The following is a 15,146-nucleotide window of genomic DNA, read 5'->3' as shown; positions in this document are numbered from 1 at the left end:
GCTACCTCATTGTACCTGTTGTGTTGTATCTCTGGATCTCTTGGGTCTGTCTGAACTCAGTTCCCTTGCTCTCAATTACTCCTTTTGGCCCCTCTCTCCATTTAGCTGTACTGATGTTTTCTTGTTGAGCTTAGATGCACAACCCGCTGTTGGCGGAGCGAAAAAGCAGCGTGCTGCCTGGGATATGAAGGGAAAAATGGATGACTTGCGAGACCAAGTGGCAAACTACAAGAGTAAACTACAAGCCGTGGCGGGGGAGAAGATGCGCCTGTGCCAGAATGTGGAGCAGATGCAGCACCAGCTGAACCATCAGGAGGCAGTGAACAAGGAGTTGACTGCCCGCTGCAGGTATGAATTGAGCTGTGGTCGAAGGGCTGCAGTTTTTGACACTTGGGCTTTGAAAATAAATGATGGGTTGAGAGCAGCGGCTTTCTCTGACAAGCACACAGGCCTATAAGGCTTAATAATACGCATTCGTTTCCAGTATGTTTGAACGGGGTTGCACTGCGAAATCTTGGCACCCTTTCCAACATTGAAGCAGAATCTTGTAGGAACTTTAATTCACCCATACTTTGTTGGCAATCTGCTTCCCAGCTAAGCTTCACATTTGAAAACCACAGTATGGCTCTCCAGAGGAGCCAGAATGCTCCTTTAAAGCCCTTGTGTGGTCTGCTTAGTATGGAAGTGTATTTTACATAGGCAGAAATATAAGATTTTGTGGTACATCTAATTTAGAAACTTAAAAAATTGGGGGGGAGAGGGAGGCCCACTGCTGCTTTCACTGCAATAGTTCAATAAGGAAGGATCCATTTTCCAACTTTGCAAAAGTGTTTTTTATTTTCTTTTTTAAAAAGCAAAGGAATATTGGCAGAGGTTGATAAGATTGTTGTGAAAGCAGTGAAGGAAAGAAACGTTGTGTTTGCAGCCCTGTTAAATCTCCCTCCTAATGGCATCTCTTAAATATCAAACACCACATCAGTCAGGAAGCGATTTCAGAGATTTTGATTGAAAAATGTTCTGCCCATATAGTGTCTTGTTAGCCTGGAAAAGGCTCTAAGCTCCGGGTGCCCAGGTTTCTCTTCTCCCAGCTCTTATCCTCAGTGGCATCTCATGGTCTCCCACTGGTTCCTTAAGAAGGTACCTGACAGAACAAGGACTCTGTACCGAAACTATGGTGATTACTCCCGGTGCTACCACCATGATAAAACTGTGGCATCTCTCTAGTCTTCGGCCGTGATCTTTGCTCCCCAACCTGCTCACTCATGCAAGTTGTATATCCGCCTCTGAGATTTCACCACACCCTCTCTGTGGTTATTTCAAGTGCCCCACAGCCCATCTAGCCACCCCGTGAACAGCAGCTTGGGTCACTTTGGTGCGAATTGGAGCCTGCGCCGAGATCAAGGCCAACGGTACCGCAGCACCTCCCTCCTGAAGGCTGCCGGGTTGAGACACGCCTGCCCCTGCGGCCTGGGAGCTCCGTCAGGCCTTCAAGCACTGCACCTTCTTTCTCTGGCTGCCTCTACCTGTAGGAGAGTAGGATCTGCTTCTTATAGTTACCCCCACTTTTTGCAGATGTTTCACTGTTTTCGACTTAGACTGGCTGGGATTCTGCTATCCAGGACCCCAGTCTAGCTGTTTTCTCCTCTAAATTGGTTGTGCAGGTACTTTAGGTACACTCCAGATTGGATGCTGGGGTATCCTTATCAGTCCCTAGTATATGATATACTATATACCCAGGACATAGGTACTCCAGAGGCCTCTCAGGGGCTGCAGCATGTATTATGCCACCAATGAGAGACCATTCAAAATGACACCACAGGTCTGCTACTACAGCCTGTGTAAGGTGGTGCATGCACCCCTCACTTAAATTTAGGTTTTGCAGCGTGAATCTTTCCGGATTCACTATGCTGTGCATTATTCCGCGATCTTGTGGTTGGGTCCGGATACGTAGTCTTTCTTTTGTTTTTTTTTGTTGTTGTTTTTTTTGTAGCCCAGGTGGGCGTCGACGTCCCACCATTTGGTGTACCTTTCGTGACATCGGCGCGCTTCCTGCGGAAGTCCCACCTTGGGTGCGCCATCTTCAGATTCTTTTTTCCGCCGTTGGATCTGGATCGTCATCGAGAAGCTCCAGAGTTGAACGAAGGAAAAGATGAATACGCGAGTTTCATCGAAGGAGAAAGTATTCAAGACTACAGAGAAGAAGAACATACAGCTGGGACGACGAAGAAGGTGGAGTTCCACGGAAACTTCGACGCCCATTGGAAAATGCGCACTCAGAGACTCTGAGCGCAATGGACAAGACACCATTCAAATTCTGCCGTAACTGCCACCACAAATACGCGCAGAAGGATCAGCATCCAGTCTGCAACCTTTGCCTGCCGATCGACCACGTGAGCAAGGATTGCAACGCCTGCGCCGTCTTCACGCCGAAGACGCTCCGAGTGAGAGAAAGGCAGAGAAGAGCCAACTTCAACATGGAAGGCAAGGGTAAGGCCCCGTCGCTGTACGAGCTGGGCCTCTCCACCGACGATGAGGACAACATCGCCGAAGGACCCGACGTCTTCACGGTCGCAGAGACCGATAAGAAAACGCCTGACAAGGTAGGAGACCCTTCCGAGTACGAAAGCCCCGAAAGGGCCCCGAAAACCTGAGAGTGACTCTCGAAAAACAGAGTCAAAGTCCTCGAAAGGAACACCAGTGCCGAAAATTTCGACGACCGCAAGTGGATCCAAGGACGAAAGGCCCGGCGGATCCTTCGAGAAGGACTCCCAGGTGCCGAAGCCCGCCGAAAAGCAGGGTTCGTTCAAGCAGGGCCTCGAGGTGAGCCGCCCGACGACGAAGGAAAAGGCCGCGTCGACGCAAGCTCCGTCGAAGAGACCAGCGCTCGACGCCGATCCCGCCTCCGAAATGGAGAAGAAAAAGAGAAGGCTCGAAGCGGAGATGGAGAGTATCCTTCTGAGGAAGAAGGAGTTTGACGAAAAAATGAGACAGTACAAGTTCCCAGTAAGGCCGCCGTCCGAGGTCGTCTAGGTCGAGGAACAGGAGGACTTCGACACCGAAGATCTGTCGAGAGATCCTGAAGAGGAGGAGGAGAAAGCCTACTATGAGGGAGAAGAAGACGAGCAGCAGTCGATCTACGGCTCGGCGCCGTCGAAGACTCAGGAGAGGGAATGGCAAGACCTAGACGCCGAAAGTCCCGAGGAGCCCGTGGAGACATATCCTTCTAGGCCTTCGCCGCCAGACGACATTGGAGCATACAACATGGTCGTCAGGAGCGCAGCAGCGGCCTTTGGGGTGAAATTGGACGAGGAGAAGCAGAAAGCAGACTTACTACTGGAAACACTGCTCCCCATCCAGACTAGGAGCCAGTTCCTTCCCATGCTCCAAAGCGTGATGAACCAAGGGAAGGAGGCATTCAAGGAGCCCGGAACTTGCAGATCCATCACTCCAAGAACTGAAAGCACTCTTCACAGGATACTCCATATATCAAGGGACAAGTCACAACTGACTCCATCATTGCTTCCACGGACAGGAAGAGGGCCAATGTGCCGGCTACCTCGGGCCGCCTCCCGACAAGGAGAGCAGAAGAATGGACCTCACCGGGAGGAAGGTGGAGAGAAATGCGGCCATGCACTGGCGCATGGCCAACTCCAATGCCCTTCTGAACAGGCACCAGCACCAACACTGGGACGAGATGGGAGACCTAATTAAGCATCTCCCAGAGCAGTACAGACAGAGAGCTTCCCATCTGGTCGAGTAAGGTAAAAGCATTTCTAACGCATGCATTAAGACGGCATTGGATGGGGCAGAGACATCTAGCAGGCTGATGGCTATTGGTATCACGGAGAGGAGGCAAGCCTGGCTCCGAATTTCTGGCTTCAAACAGGAGGTCCAGAACAACATACTGAACACACCATTCAACGGTGAGACGCTGTTCGGTGCCACGGTGGACGAAAAACTCTCCCAGCTGAAGAAAGAAAATGAAACGGCTAAGTCCATGGGGGCCCTGCAATTCAGAGGGATGCGAAGAGGCACCACAGCTCCGAGACCCTTCGGAAGGGGAGGAAACCAGCCGGGAACGTCACACCAGACTTTCCAGCAAGGACAGCAGAGTGAAGATCACAGCCAGCAGGGCCAGCAGAAGCAGAACTGGCAGTACCAACCTCGGGGCCAGTCCTTTCGCGGGAGGGGAAACGGACGTGGACAGAGAAGAAGAGGGGGAGACCAACCCTCCTCAAAGTGACTTCCATCGAAAGAAGAGGCTCACCCTCAGGATACCCCAGGGGGTGAAGCGCATAGTGAACACAGTAGGGGGGGTTCACAAACCAAACGCCTACGAGCATGCAACACCAGTAGGCAGAAGACTAAAACTTTACCTTCAACAATGGCAAAAAAATAACATCAGACAAATGGATTCTGAACGTCATACAGAACGGGTACTGTATAGAGCTAGAGAAAAGGCCTCCAAACAAGAAACCAAAAAGAAGGCAACGCTCCGGGCAGGTGCTTGCTCAACTCAAAAAGGAGACTCTGCAACTGCTCCAAAAGAAGGCCATAGAACCGGTGCCATACAGAGAAAGGAACAAGGGAGTGTACTCAAACTACTTCCTGGTCCCAAAGGTGGACGAAACACTAAGACCCATCCTGGATCTACGGTTCCTAAACAGATTCATAAAAACTCAGAGATTCAAAATGACATCGCTGCAAGAAGTGCTGCCCCAGTTACGAGGAGGAGACTTCATGTCCACGGTGGATCTCAAAGATGCCTACCTGCACATCCCGATGAACGGTCGACACAAGAACCTGGTAAGGTTCACAGTCAACGAGGATCACTACCAATTCACAACCCTGGCATTCGGCCTCAAGTCCGCGCCAAGGGTGTTCACAAAATGCCTGGCAGCGGTAGCAGCATACCTTCGGAGGGAAGGGATCCATGTTTCTGTAGTAGGGGAATCTCTGTTATAGTCATAATCTAGTGAATAGTCCCGCCCATGTGCGTGGACCCCAGAGCAATAAAAAATAATCTCTAAAAGGTGACAAATCATGCAGACCTGCATACACCTTTAAGAGAGAATTTAATTTAAAGACCGATAATGCAGCCCATACCCACAGGCTACACTGTCCAGTACTTCAACTAGAATTCCACCAACATCCACAAACAGCACTGCCTGTCTAGTTTTTCTCCCCATAGGAAAAAACCCTGCCTCTACCAACAAAAGCCTCTGGAATAATAGAGAGGAAGGAGTGGACAGACAAGCCCCACAGGCTGCCATTATGTGGCTTAAAACAGGATACTGTGCCTTTAAGAAAACTTTCCAGGTTTCCAGAACTTTCCCCAGTATCCCAGAATGCCCAGCAGGTCCCATTTACTTTCAGTTCTTTTTTCCGGCTCCTGCTAGCAGGACCCTGGAGCATTGAGCTCTCCCCTTTTCAAGGGTTTTTAGGAGATTTTGTCAATTTTTGTCACTTTTTCAAGTGCTTAGTAGCTGGTACTGTCAACATGCCTGGCTTGTTCGACAAGTGCCCGGAATGTGGTAGAAAGAAGGCTAAAACTGATCCACACGAGGTGTGTATAGGTTGCCTTCCCCAGTCCCACGTGCCTGAAGGCTGTACCATCTGCCACTCGTTCTCAGCCAGGACCCTGAGGGACAGAATGAAAATCAGGCTTCAAGTTCTGGAGGAGAGAAGACTGAAGGCACCAGGTGGGTCTGGAGGGGCTGATTTGGCCCATACTGAGGCCTCTGGGGGGCTCCCCAGGGGCAGGAAGACCAGTAAGCGCTCCCACTCCCCGTCGACGTCGAGGGCGTCGACGTCGAGGAGGATGACCACCGTCTGTTCGCCGTCTCCCCAGGGCTCTGGGGAGAAGCGGCGTCGACGATCGACGTCGAGGGACCTGAATAGGCCGCCGTCGACTACATCGGCATCGTCGTCGGCGACGACGCCGTCTTCGGCGCCGTCCAGCAGTCTGCGTCGAGATCGGACCCGGCGATGAAGAGGAGACGGTCGACGTCGCCGCCGAAGAGGAGATCGACGTCGAGACGCTCGAGGTCGAGGAGATCGCCGTCTAGGCACAGGTCGCCGTCGAGGCACAGGTCGCCGTCGAGGCACAGGTCGCCGTCGAGACGGAGGTCGCCGTCGAGGAAGAGAGAGTCACCGGAATCGGTGTACTCTGTGGTGTATACGCCTCCTCGGATGCCTCAGTCACCGCCTCCTCTCCCACCTCCTCCGACTCCTCCTCCACCACCACCAACGCCGCCTCCTCCACCACCTCCACCGCCACCACCGCCTCCACAGCCGCGGACACTGCCTCCGCCGCCCCCAACTCGGTCGCTGCCACGCACTCCAGTGGGACCGCCGCCGGTTCCCCCGCGGTCAGTTTCCCTTCCGAGGTACCCGACTCCGCCGCAGGGGACCCCGAAGCCACGACGCTCACGGTCGCCGGGACCGGCTAGACCGGCGGACAGGCCGAAGCCGAAGAGGTCGCGCTCCCGCTCTCACAGGAGGAGAAGGTCACTGAGCCGTGGACGGTCATCGTCTGACTCAGGACGACGCCGTAGGAGGCACAGGTCCAGGTCGCACACGCGCTCCTCGACCAGAGACTTTTCCCCGACGCTGTCGGACTCACCGGGGACTAGGGTGTCTCCGGTGGACGATTTGGTCTCTTTCCAAGAGGTGCTGTTGAGAGGGGCAGCAAAGTTGGGTATCACGGTGACGGTTCCAACACCCACGACGTCCGTGATATTCGAGACACTTCATAAGAAACATCTGTCTCGCCCTCTACTGCCTCTTGTACCAGGACTGGTGGAACCCGCATTGGAGCTGTTCCTCACTCCCGCGATGACGAAGGCCGCCCCCTCCAGGCTCATGAAAAAGTATAGGGCCCCGGAGTCGGACCCTACCTTTTTGAGAGTGGACCCGAAGCCGGATTCGGTCATCGTGACGGCGGCGAGGAAACAACATGCGACCGCCCCTTCGTCGACGGTCCCGCCTGACAAGGAAAGCCGCTGGCTGGACTCTGCGGGCAGGAAGGTGTGTGGGACCGCCGCCGCCACCACCATGAAGGCGGCGAGTGCAGGGGCTTTGTTGGGCCGTTACGACCGGGCCCTGTGGGAGTCCCTGCAGCAGTATGCGGACCTGCTGCCCCGGGACAGGAAGGAGGACTTCTTGGAGACAGTGCGCGAAGGCATGCTGGTTTCTAATCAGGTGATAGGCGCAGCGGCGGATGTATCCTTGCTGGCCGCCCACGCCTACTGTCATGGCGTCCACCAGAGGCGGCATTCGTGGCTGCGCCTGACGTCCCTCAAGCCAGAGGCGCAGCAAAGAGTGGCCAACCTGCCCTTCTCGGGGGAAACCCTGTTCGGGAAACATGCGGACGATGAGATGGCCCGCATGAAGGCGGAGGCGGAAACCCTGACGGCCGTTGGGTTGGAGAAGGCCGAGAAGAAGAAGCGCCCGTTCCAGAGGCGGTTCGGGTCTTCGGGCAGAGGGCGTGGGCAGGGTTCGGGACAGCAGCAGCAACAACAGCAGCAGTTCCGCAAGCCCTTCCAGAAGCGCCAGGGGGGTAGAGGAGGCCAGCAGGCTACTACCACTACCAAGGGCCCGGCCGGGTCTCGGCCCTGAGCGGCTACTTCCCCCTCAACCGTTACCCACTCCAGTGGGGGGGAAGCATTCAATTTTTTACGGCAGAGTGGAGAAAAATTACTCCGGACAAGTGGGTGCTGAATATTGTTTGCAATGGATACAGTCTTCGGTTTATCAGCCCGCCTCCAGCGATTCCGCCGGTCAGCTCTCGATTCCAGCTGAGAGAGCTCCAGGCGGAGGCAGACATCTTGTTGAGAAAAAGGCGGTAGAAGAAGTACCTCTGTCTCACAGGGGAAGAGGTCTGTACTCTCGGTTCTTCCTCGTTCGCAAGAAGGACAAGAACGAGTTCAGGCCCATTCTGGATTTGCGACAGGCAAACAAATTGATTCGCAGAGAGAAGTTTCGCATGCTATCGTTGCACCAGATTTACCCTCAGCTGCAACGGGGAGACTGGCTCTGTGCCATAGATCTACAGGATGCGTACTTCCATGTGCCCATAGCAAGGAAGCACAGGAAGTTCCTGCGATTCCAAGTCGGCGCCAATCACTATCAATACACAGTACTGCCATTCGGGCTAAAGTCTGCTCCCAGGACCTTCTCGAAGTGCATGGCGGTGGTGGCGGCACACCTGCGGAGGAACAAGGTGTTTGTCTACCCGTATCTGGACGATTGGCTGATCAAGGCTTCATCCTTCTCGGAAGCACAAGATCACTTCCGATGGATGTGCGCTCTCTTACACAAGCTTGGGTTACACGTCAACATGTCCAAATCGGTCACGACTCCGGTCCAGTGCATACAGTACCTGGGGGCCTCCATCGATACGCGGTCAGCAAGCGTGTCTCCTTCGGAGGAGAGATGGTTATCACTCCTTCGGAAGGCTCAGGACCTCAGGACTGCTCCATCGACGACAGTGAGGAAGGTGTCTTCTCTACTGGGATCGATGGCCTCCTGTATCTTCCTCACGCACGGCTTCACATGAGACCACTGCAGGAGTGCTTGGAGGATCAGTGGGATCAGAGGACAGGCTCTTGGGACGACAAGATACGACTGTCGCTGCATGCTCTTCAGTCTCTGAAGTGGTGGTGTTCGGCGGAAAACCTCCTCAAGGGGGTTCCCTTCCACAAGGACATTCCCACGACGAGTGTAGTGACGGATGCTTCTCTCCAGGGCTGGGGAGCGCATTCCGGGGACTTGCAGATTCAAGGAAAGTGGTCTCCTTTGGAATCGACGTACCACATCAATTTCCTGGAACTCAGATCTGTCTTCCTGGCACTGAAGGCCTTCCTTCCGTCCTTCCGGACCAACTCGCTGCTGATACAGACGGACAATACAACCACGATGTATTACCTCAACAAGCAGGGGGGGTCGAGATCGCGCACTCTGTCACAGGAGGCACAGGCGATCTGGCACTGGCTGCTGGCCCGAGGACTGACTATTACGGCCACGCATCTGCCAGGGGTGCAGAATGCTCAGGCGGACGCCTTGAGCAGGCTGATTCAGGAAAACCACGAATGGGTCATAAACGACGAAGTACTAGGAGAAGTCTTCGCAAGGTGGGGGACTCCAGACGTAGATCTGTTCGCCACCGCCGAAAATAACAAATGCCGAGACTTCGCATCCAGGTACTACCAGCGGGGGACGCTGGGGAATGCGCTATGGATCGATTGGTCGAACAGCTTTCTGTACGCTTTTCCACCCATTCCCCTGATTCCGGCGGTGCTCATCAAGCTGTTCCAGTCCAGGGCGCGGATGATCCTGATCGCCCCGGAGTGGCCCAGGCAGTGGTGGTTCACGGACCTTCTTCACCGGTCTCTCCTTCCTCACATGCGGTTGCCGTGCAGGCCGGACCTTCTCACGAAGTTCGGGGGGCGGATGGTGCACCCCAACCTCTCGTCTTTGAGTTTGGCGGCATGGCTCCTGAAATAGTGCAATATGGCCATCTGAATCTACCAGACGATTGTATGGACATACTGAAGGAATCTAAACGACCTTCCACTAGGACATCCTATGCTTACAAGTGGAAGAGGTTCTGTATCTGGTGTAAGTCCAAGAACTTTGATCCGACAACATGTAAGGAAGGTGTCATCCTTCCATACCTTTTACATCTGGCGCAGTCTGGCCTTAATTTCCATACCATTAAGGTTCATCTGGCGGCTTTGACTGCTTACAGGAAATGCCCTTCACAGACTTCCTTCTTTCAGATCCCTGTGGTCAAGGATTTTTTGGAAGGCTTGAAGAAAGTGTTTCCTCCTGTCAGACTTCCCTCGCCTTCCTGGGACCTGAATGTGGTGCTGTCCAGACTGATGAAGGAGCCTTTTGAACCCCTTCACAAGGCTTCATTGCAGCACCTATCCTGGAAGGCGGCGTTCCTAGTGGCCATTACATCGGCCCGCAGGGTGAGTGAACTTCAGGCATTATGTTGTCAAGAACCTTATACTGTATTTCATGCTGCTAAGGTTGTGATGCGTACTCACCCTAAATTTCTTCCTAAGGTTATCTCTGATTTTCATGTCAACCAGACCATAACTTTACCTACGTTCTTTCAGAATCCCTCTTCGCCAGCGGAAAGGTCTCTCCATTCCCTGGATGTTCGGAGGGTGTTGAAATTTTATCTGGATAAGACCAAGGATATTCGTAGGTCTGACCAATTGTTTGTTAATTATGGCTCAGTCAGGACTGGTCTTGCGACCTCTAAGCAGTCCATTTCTCGGTGGATTGTGTCCTGCATACAATTGTGTTATCAAAAGGCTAATAAGACCTTAGGGGGTAAACCTAAGGCTCATTCCACCAGGGGCAAAGCTGCCACGACGGCTTTGCTGCGTAGTGTTCCGATTTGCGGAAATCTGCAAGGCGGCCACTTGGAAGTCGGTCCATACCTTTGCTGCGCATTACTGTCTGGACACGGATGCCAGGGCAGATGCTCAGGTTGGGCAGGCTTCGCTGCGAAATTTGTTCGCACAGTAGTGGTAGTGTCTTGTGTGTTCTCCACCGCTTTTGTTGTGTGGGGATGGGCTTGCCATTCTATTCACTAGATTATGACTATACACAGAGATCCCCTACTACAGAAGGAGTAGTTTCTTTTCTGTAACTCCAGTTCTGTAGTAGGGGTATCTCTGTTATAGTCATAAGCGCCCGCCCTCCTCCCCGGTGGAGAGATACTTATTCATATGTAGAATGCTACAGGTCTGGCGTGCTACGCCTTCAAAAAGAACTGAAAGTAAATGGGACCTGCTGGGCATTCTGGGATACTGGGGAAAGTTCTGGAAACCTGGAAAGTTTTCTTAAAGGCACAGTATCCTGTTTTAAGCCACATAATGGCAGCCTATGGGGCTTGTCTGTCCACTCCTTCCTCTCTATCATTCCAGAGGCTTTTGTTGGTAGAGGCAGGGTTTTTTCCTATGGGGAGAAAAACTAGACAGGCAGTGCTGTTTGTGGATGTTGGTGGAATTCTAGTTGAAGAACTGGACAGTGTAGCCTGTGGGTATGGGCTGCATTATCTGTCTTTAAATTAAATTCTCTCTTAAAGGTGTATGCAGGTCTGCATGATTTGTCACCTTTTAGAGATTATTTTTTATTGCTCCGGGGTCCACGCACATGGGCGGGACTATTCACTAGATTATGACTATAACAGAGATACCCCTACTACAGAACTGGAGTTACAGAAAAGAAACTACTCCATACCCTTACCTGGACGACTGGCTCATCAAAGCAAGTACTCGCGACAAGTGCGAGGAACACGCAGAAATAGTGACAAATACACTAACAAGTCTAGGGTTCTCGATTCACTGGGGGAAATCATCAATGGAACCAGAACAGGTGAAGATCTTCCAGGGGGCACAGATCAACACCATAAACAACACAGTCATGCCCAGCAACAGGAGAACAGGAGCCCTGCTGAAGGAGACACGTCTCTACCAGAAGGGGCGAGCTCTGACAGTGAGAACGGCGAGCAAGATCATGGGAATGATGGCGTCGTGCATACACCTAGTCCCCAATGTACGCCTAAACATGAGACCATTCCAAGAATGGCTGCAACAACAATGGTCACAAGCAAACGGAAGTTGGGAGGATCTAGTGGTTGTAACGCACGCAGTGCAGGAAGAGATAACATGGTGGAACAGGGAAAACATCACAACAGGGAAACCCTTGACACCTCCAAACCCAACTGTGACCATCACCACAGACGCATCCCAGAGGGGATGGGGTGCACACATGAACAAGCTCAGAGTGAGAGGTCTGTGGACTCCAACGGATGCGGTCAAACACATCAACTACCTAGAATTGAAGACCATACTGCTAGCCCTGAAGGCTTTCCAAAGGCAGCTGTACAACCAAAGAGTGTTGATACAAACAGACAATACTACGACGATGTTCTACATCAACAAGCAGGGAGGAACGCAATCGTTCCCCCTATCCAAACTGGCTCAGGAGATCTGGAGATGGGCAATCCCACTGAAAATAGACCTGCTGGCCATACACCTTTCAGGAAAGGACAATGTGGAAGCGGACTGGCTCAGCAGGCAGACTTCGGTATCCCACGAGTGGGAGCTCAATGGATGGGAAACGCAAAAACTATTCAGAAGGTGGGGGAAACCTACAATAGACCTATTTGCAACCCGCCAGAATGCAAAATGCCAAAACTTTGCATCCAGACAACCAGAAAAACAATCCCAGGGGAATGCCCTATTGATAAACTGGTCAAAAACATTTGCCTACGCTTTTCCACCAATACCACTGATGCACAGGGTACTCAACAAATGCAGGACAAGCAACATGACGCTGATCCTAGTAGCACCACAGTGGGCAAGACAAACGTGGTACTCTCAGATAGTGGAGATGGCAGAGGGCCCTCCACACAAATTTAAAAAAATCAAAGACTTACTCTCCATGCAGAACGGAGAGGTTCTACACCCAGAGCCAGAGAGCCTCAGTCTAGCGGCGTGGCTCCTGAGGACCTAGAGTTCGCACACCTTAAGCTACCTCGAAGCACTATGCGAGTGCTGCGTGAGGCTAGGAGGCCAACGACACGGAAATGCTATGGAGATAAATGGAAAAGGTTTACTATTTGGTGCACCAGAAATAAACTGCAAAACAAAATGACAAAGGAATCAACGGTGCTTAGATACCTCACACACCTACTGAAATCTAATCTATGCTCGTTGTCACTAAGAGTCCACCTAGTGGCGATTGTAGCATACACACGAGGGGAGACGGGAGGAAGTTTCTTTACCTCTCGGGTAGTAAAGAGATTCCTCGAGGGAGCTAAAAGATTAGCACCACCGAAAAGAATGCCGGCGCCGGCATGGAACCTCAATTTAGTCCTGACTGAACTCCTGAAGGTGCCCTTTGAGCCCATACACAAAGCCTCACTACAAATGCTGAGCATGAAAACAGCCTTCCTGGTAGCAAGAACATCGCTACGCAGGGTAAGCGAACTACAGGCGTTAACACTACAGGAGCCATACATACAGATCCACAAGGACAGAGTCGTCATGAGGACGGACCCACACTTCATGCCAAAGGTGGTGTTCGCTTTCCATATGAACCAGACCATTCAAATACCAAGTTTGTTCCAAAACCCGACAACGGGCGCAGAGAGGGCACTTCACACACTCGACGCCAGAAGGGCGGTGATGCACTACATAGAGAGAACTAAGGAACATAGGAAAACAAAACAGTTTTTCATGTCATTCGCTGCCAGTTTCCTGGGTAGACCAGTGACCAAGGGCACCATCGCACGATGGATCGCGCTAACAATACAATTCTGCCACAGGCAGGCAGGACAAGAACTATCAGAGGGGGCACAGGCACACTCCACAAGGAAGAAGGGGGCAACAATTGCCTTTCTGGCAAACACGCCCATTCAGGACATATGCCTGGCGGCAACCTGAGCTTCAGTACACACGTTCACTAAGCACTACTGCGTGGACATACAGATGAACAAGGAAGCACAAGTAGGACAGAAGGTGCTCCAACATATATTCAACGACCAACGCTCATCTTCCACCCAGCCGCCACAAAAATAGCAAACCGCTACAAAGTCTATGCACAGCATAGTGAATCCAGAAAGATTCACGCTGCAAAACGAATAGTTTCTTACCTGTCGGTGTAGTTTTGCAGCTTGAAGATCTTTCTGGATTCACTAGCGGACCCACCCACCTCCGCCAGAAAGATGAGGCAGGAGAGCAAGGTGGAATAACAAGTGAGGTTGAGAAGAATAAAATACTGAAAAGAGACTTGGAGAATAAACAAGACTAAAACCGCCTGGGGTTAAAGAAAAAAAAAAAAAAGAGAAGACAAAAGAACAAAACAAGGTGGGACTTCCGCAGGAAGCGCGCCGACGTCACGAGAGGTACACCAAATGGTGGGACGTCGACGCCCACCTGGGCTACAAAAAAACAAAAAAACAAAAAAAAAAAGAAAGACTACGAATCCGGACCCAACCACAAGATCGCGGAATAATGCACAGCATAGTGAATCCAGAAAGATCTTCAAGCTGCAAAACTACACCGACAGGTAAGAAACTATTTGTTACCCTATCTACTCCATATCACTGCACATATAAACCTATCAGTCACCCCTATGGCAGGCCTTATCAATCCTGAAGGCAGGGTGCTGGGTTTTATGTGAGAGGATGCTTCTGCATGAGCAGAGCCTCTCTGCAGCCTTCGGAACATGTATTCCAGGGTTGTTTGTGATGCAGCCAACGATGTATTCTTAAGTGCATTATAACCTCGCGGTAAATGCTAACTTTAAAACGGCTGCATGGAAACCTATCGTGTTTGGCGTCAAACACCTTGGAATCATATCTCCACACCAGTAACTGGTGTGGGAGGTATGATTCCACTCTCCTAGAGGGAGAAATATGACAACACTGGTACACCCGGTACCAGCTTTCTTGACCTTCGCATCACAAAATGGATACTGCCAGCCACAGACATGAGTCTGCCCTCCTGCTGCTGGACGAAACTCCGGCAGGGGAAGGCTGGACAAAAGGTTTCCTGTCACAGGGAGGAGCGACCACCTCCCAGACAGGCTTTAGTGTATTGGAGCTGGGTGGGTGCACTCTGAGAGTGTTTTGATGTCTGCACGGGGGGCACATTTGGTGTCCCTGTGCATAGTCCAGCTCAAACCGGTCGCAGGAGCCATTTGTTCCTGCTCAGGCGCGAAACTGGACAAGGGACATGGGTGTAGCCACCCCTCTGTCCTGACCCTCCCATAGGTGGGTCCCCAGAGTTTGTCCCACCCCTTCCTTGGGTATAAAGTAGGAACTCCTGACTACAGGACTTTAGATTTAACTGGATGAAACTCTGCTACAGAAACCAAGTACTTCGACTATCTACACTACGCTGGATGACTGAAGAATCTTCCTTGGAGTAAGGGAGTTACTCCCCTGCAAGGCAGGCACCTTAAACGCATCTGACCAGTTTGCATCTCCCGAGCTCCTGAGGACTCCGAAGATTTCTGCAACACAGGAGGTGGGTTCCCAAGTGTCCCCGAGGTCGACTAGTGCTCTCAGCAACCCTGAGACCTGCAGCCCTCGTGGGGACCGTGCAACCCGTACC

At 52.0% G+C, this 15,146-nt stretch overlaps 1 protein-coding gene across 1 annotated transcript in view; it reads left to right on the top strand.

Moving 5' to 3' along the window:
• The window catches only part of KIFC1 (kinesin family member C1), a 149,537-nt gene that overhangs the window by 39,780 nt on the left and 94,611 nt on the right, over window positions 1-15,146 (top strand). Inside the window, exon 6 of the mRNA XM_085623557.1 lies at window positions 135-348. Coding sequence (XP_085479683.1) covers window positions 135-348 — 214 coding nt within the window. The remainder of the gene's footprint in view (window positions 1-134; window positions 349-15,146) is intronic.

The sequence above is a fragment of the Triturus cristatus genome, chromosome 1_1, assembly GCF_964204655.1.
Source record: "Triturus cristatus chromosome 1_1, aTriCri1.1, whole genome shotgun sequence".
NCBI lineage: Eukaryota > Metazoa > Chordata > Amphibia > Caudata > Salamandridae > Triturus > Triturus cristatus.
The sequence above is the reverse complement of the archived record's forward strand: the minus strand, read 5'-3'. Positions and strand labels throughout refer to the sequence as shown.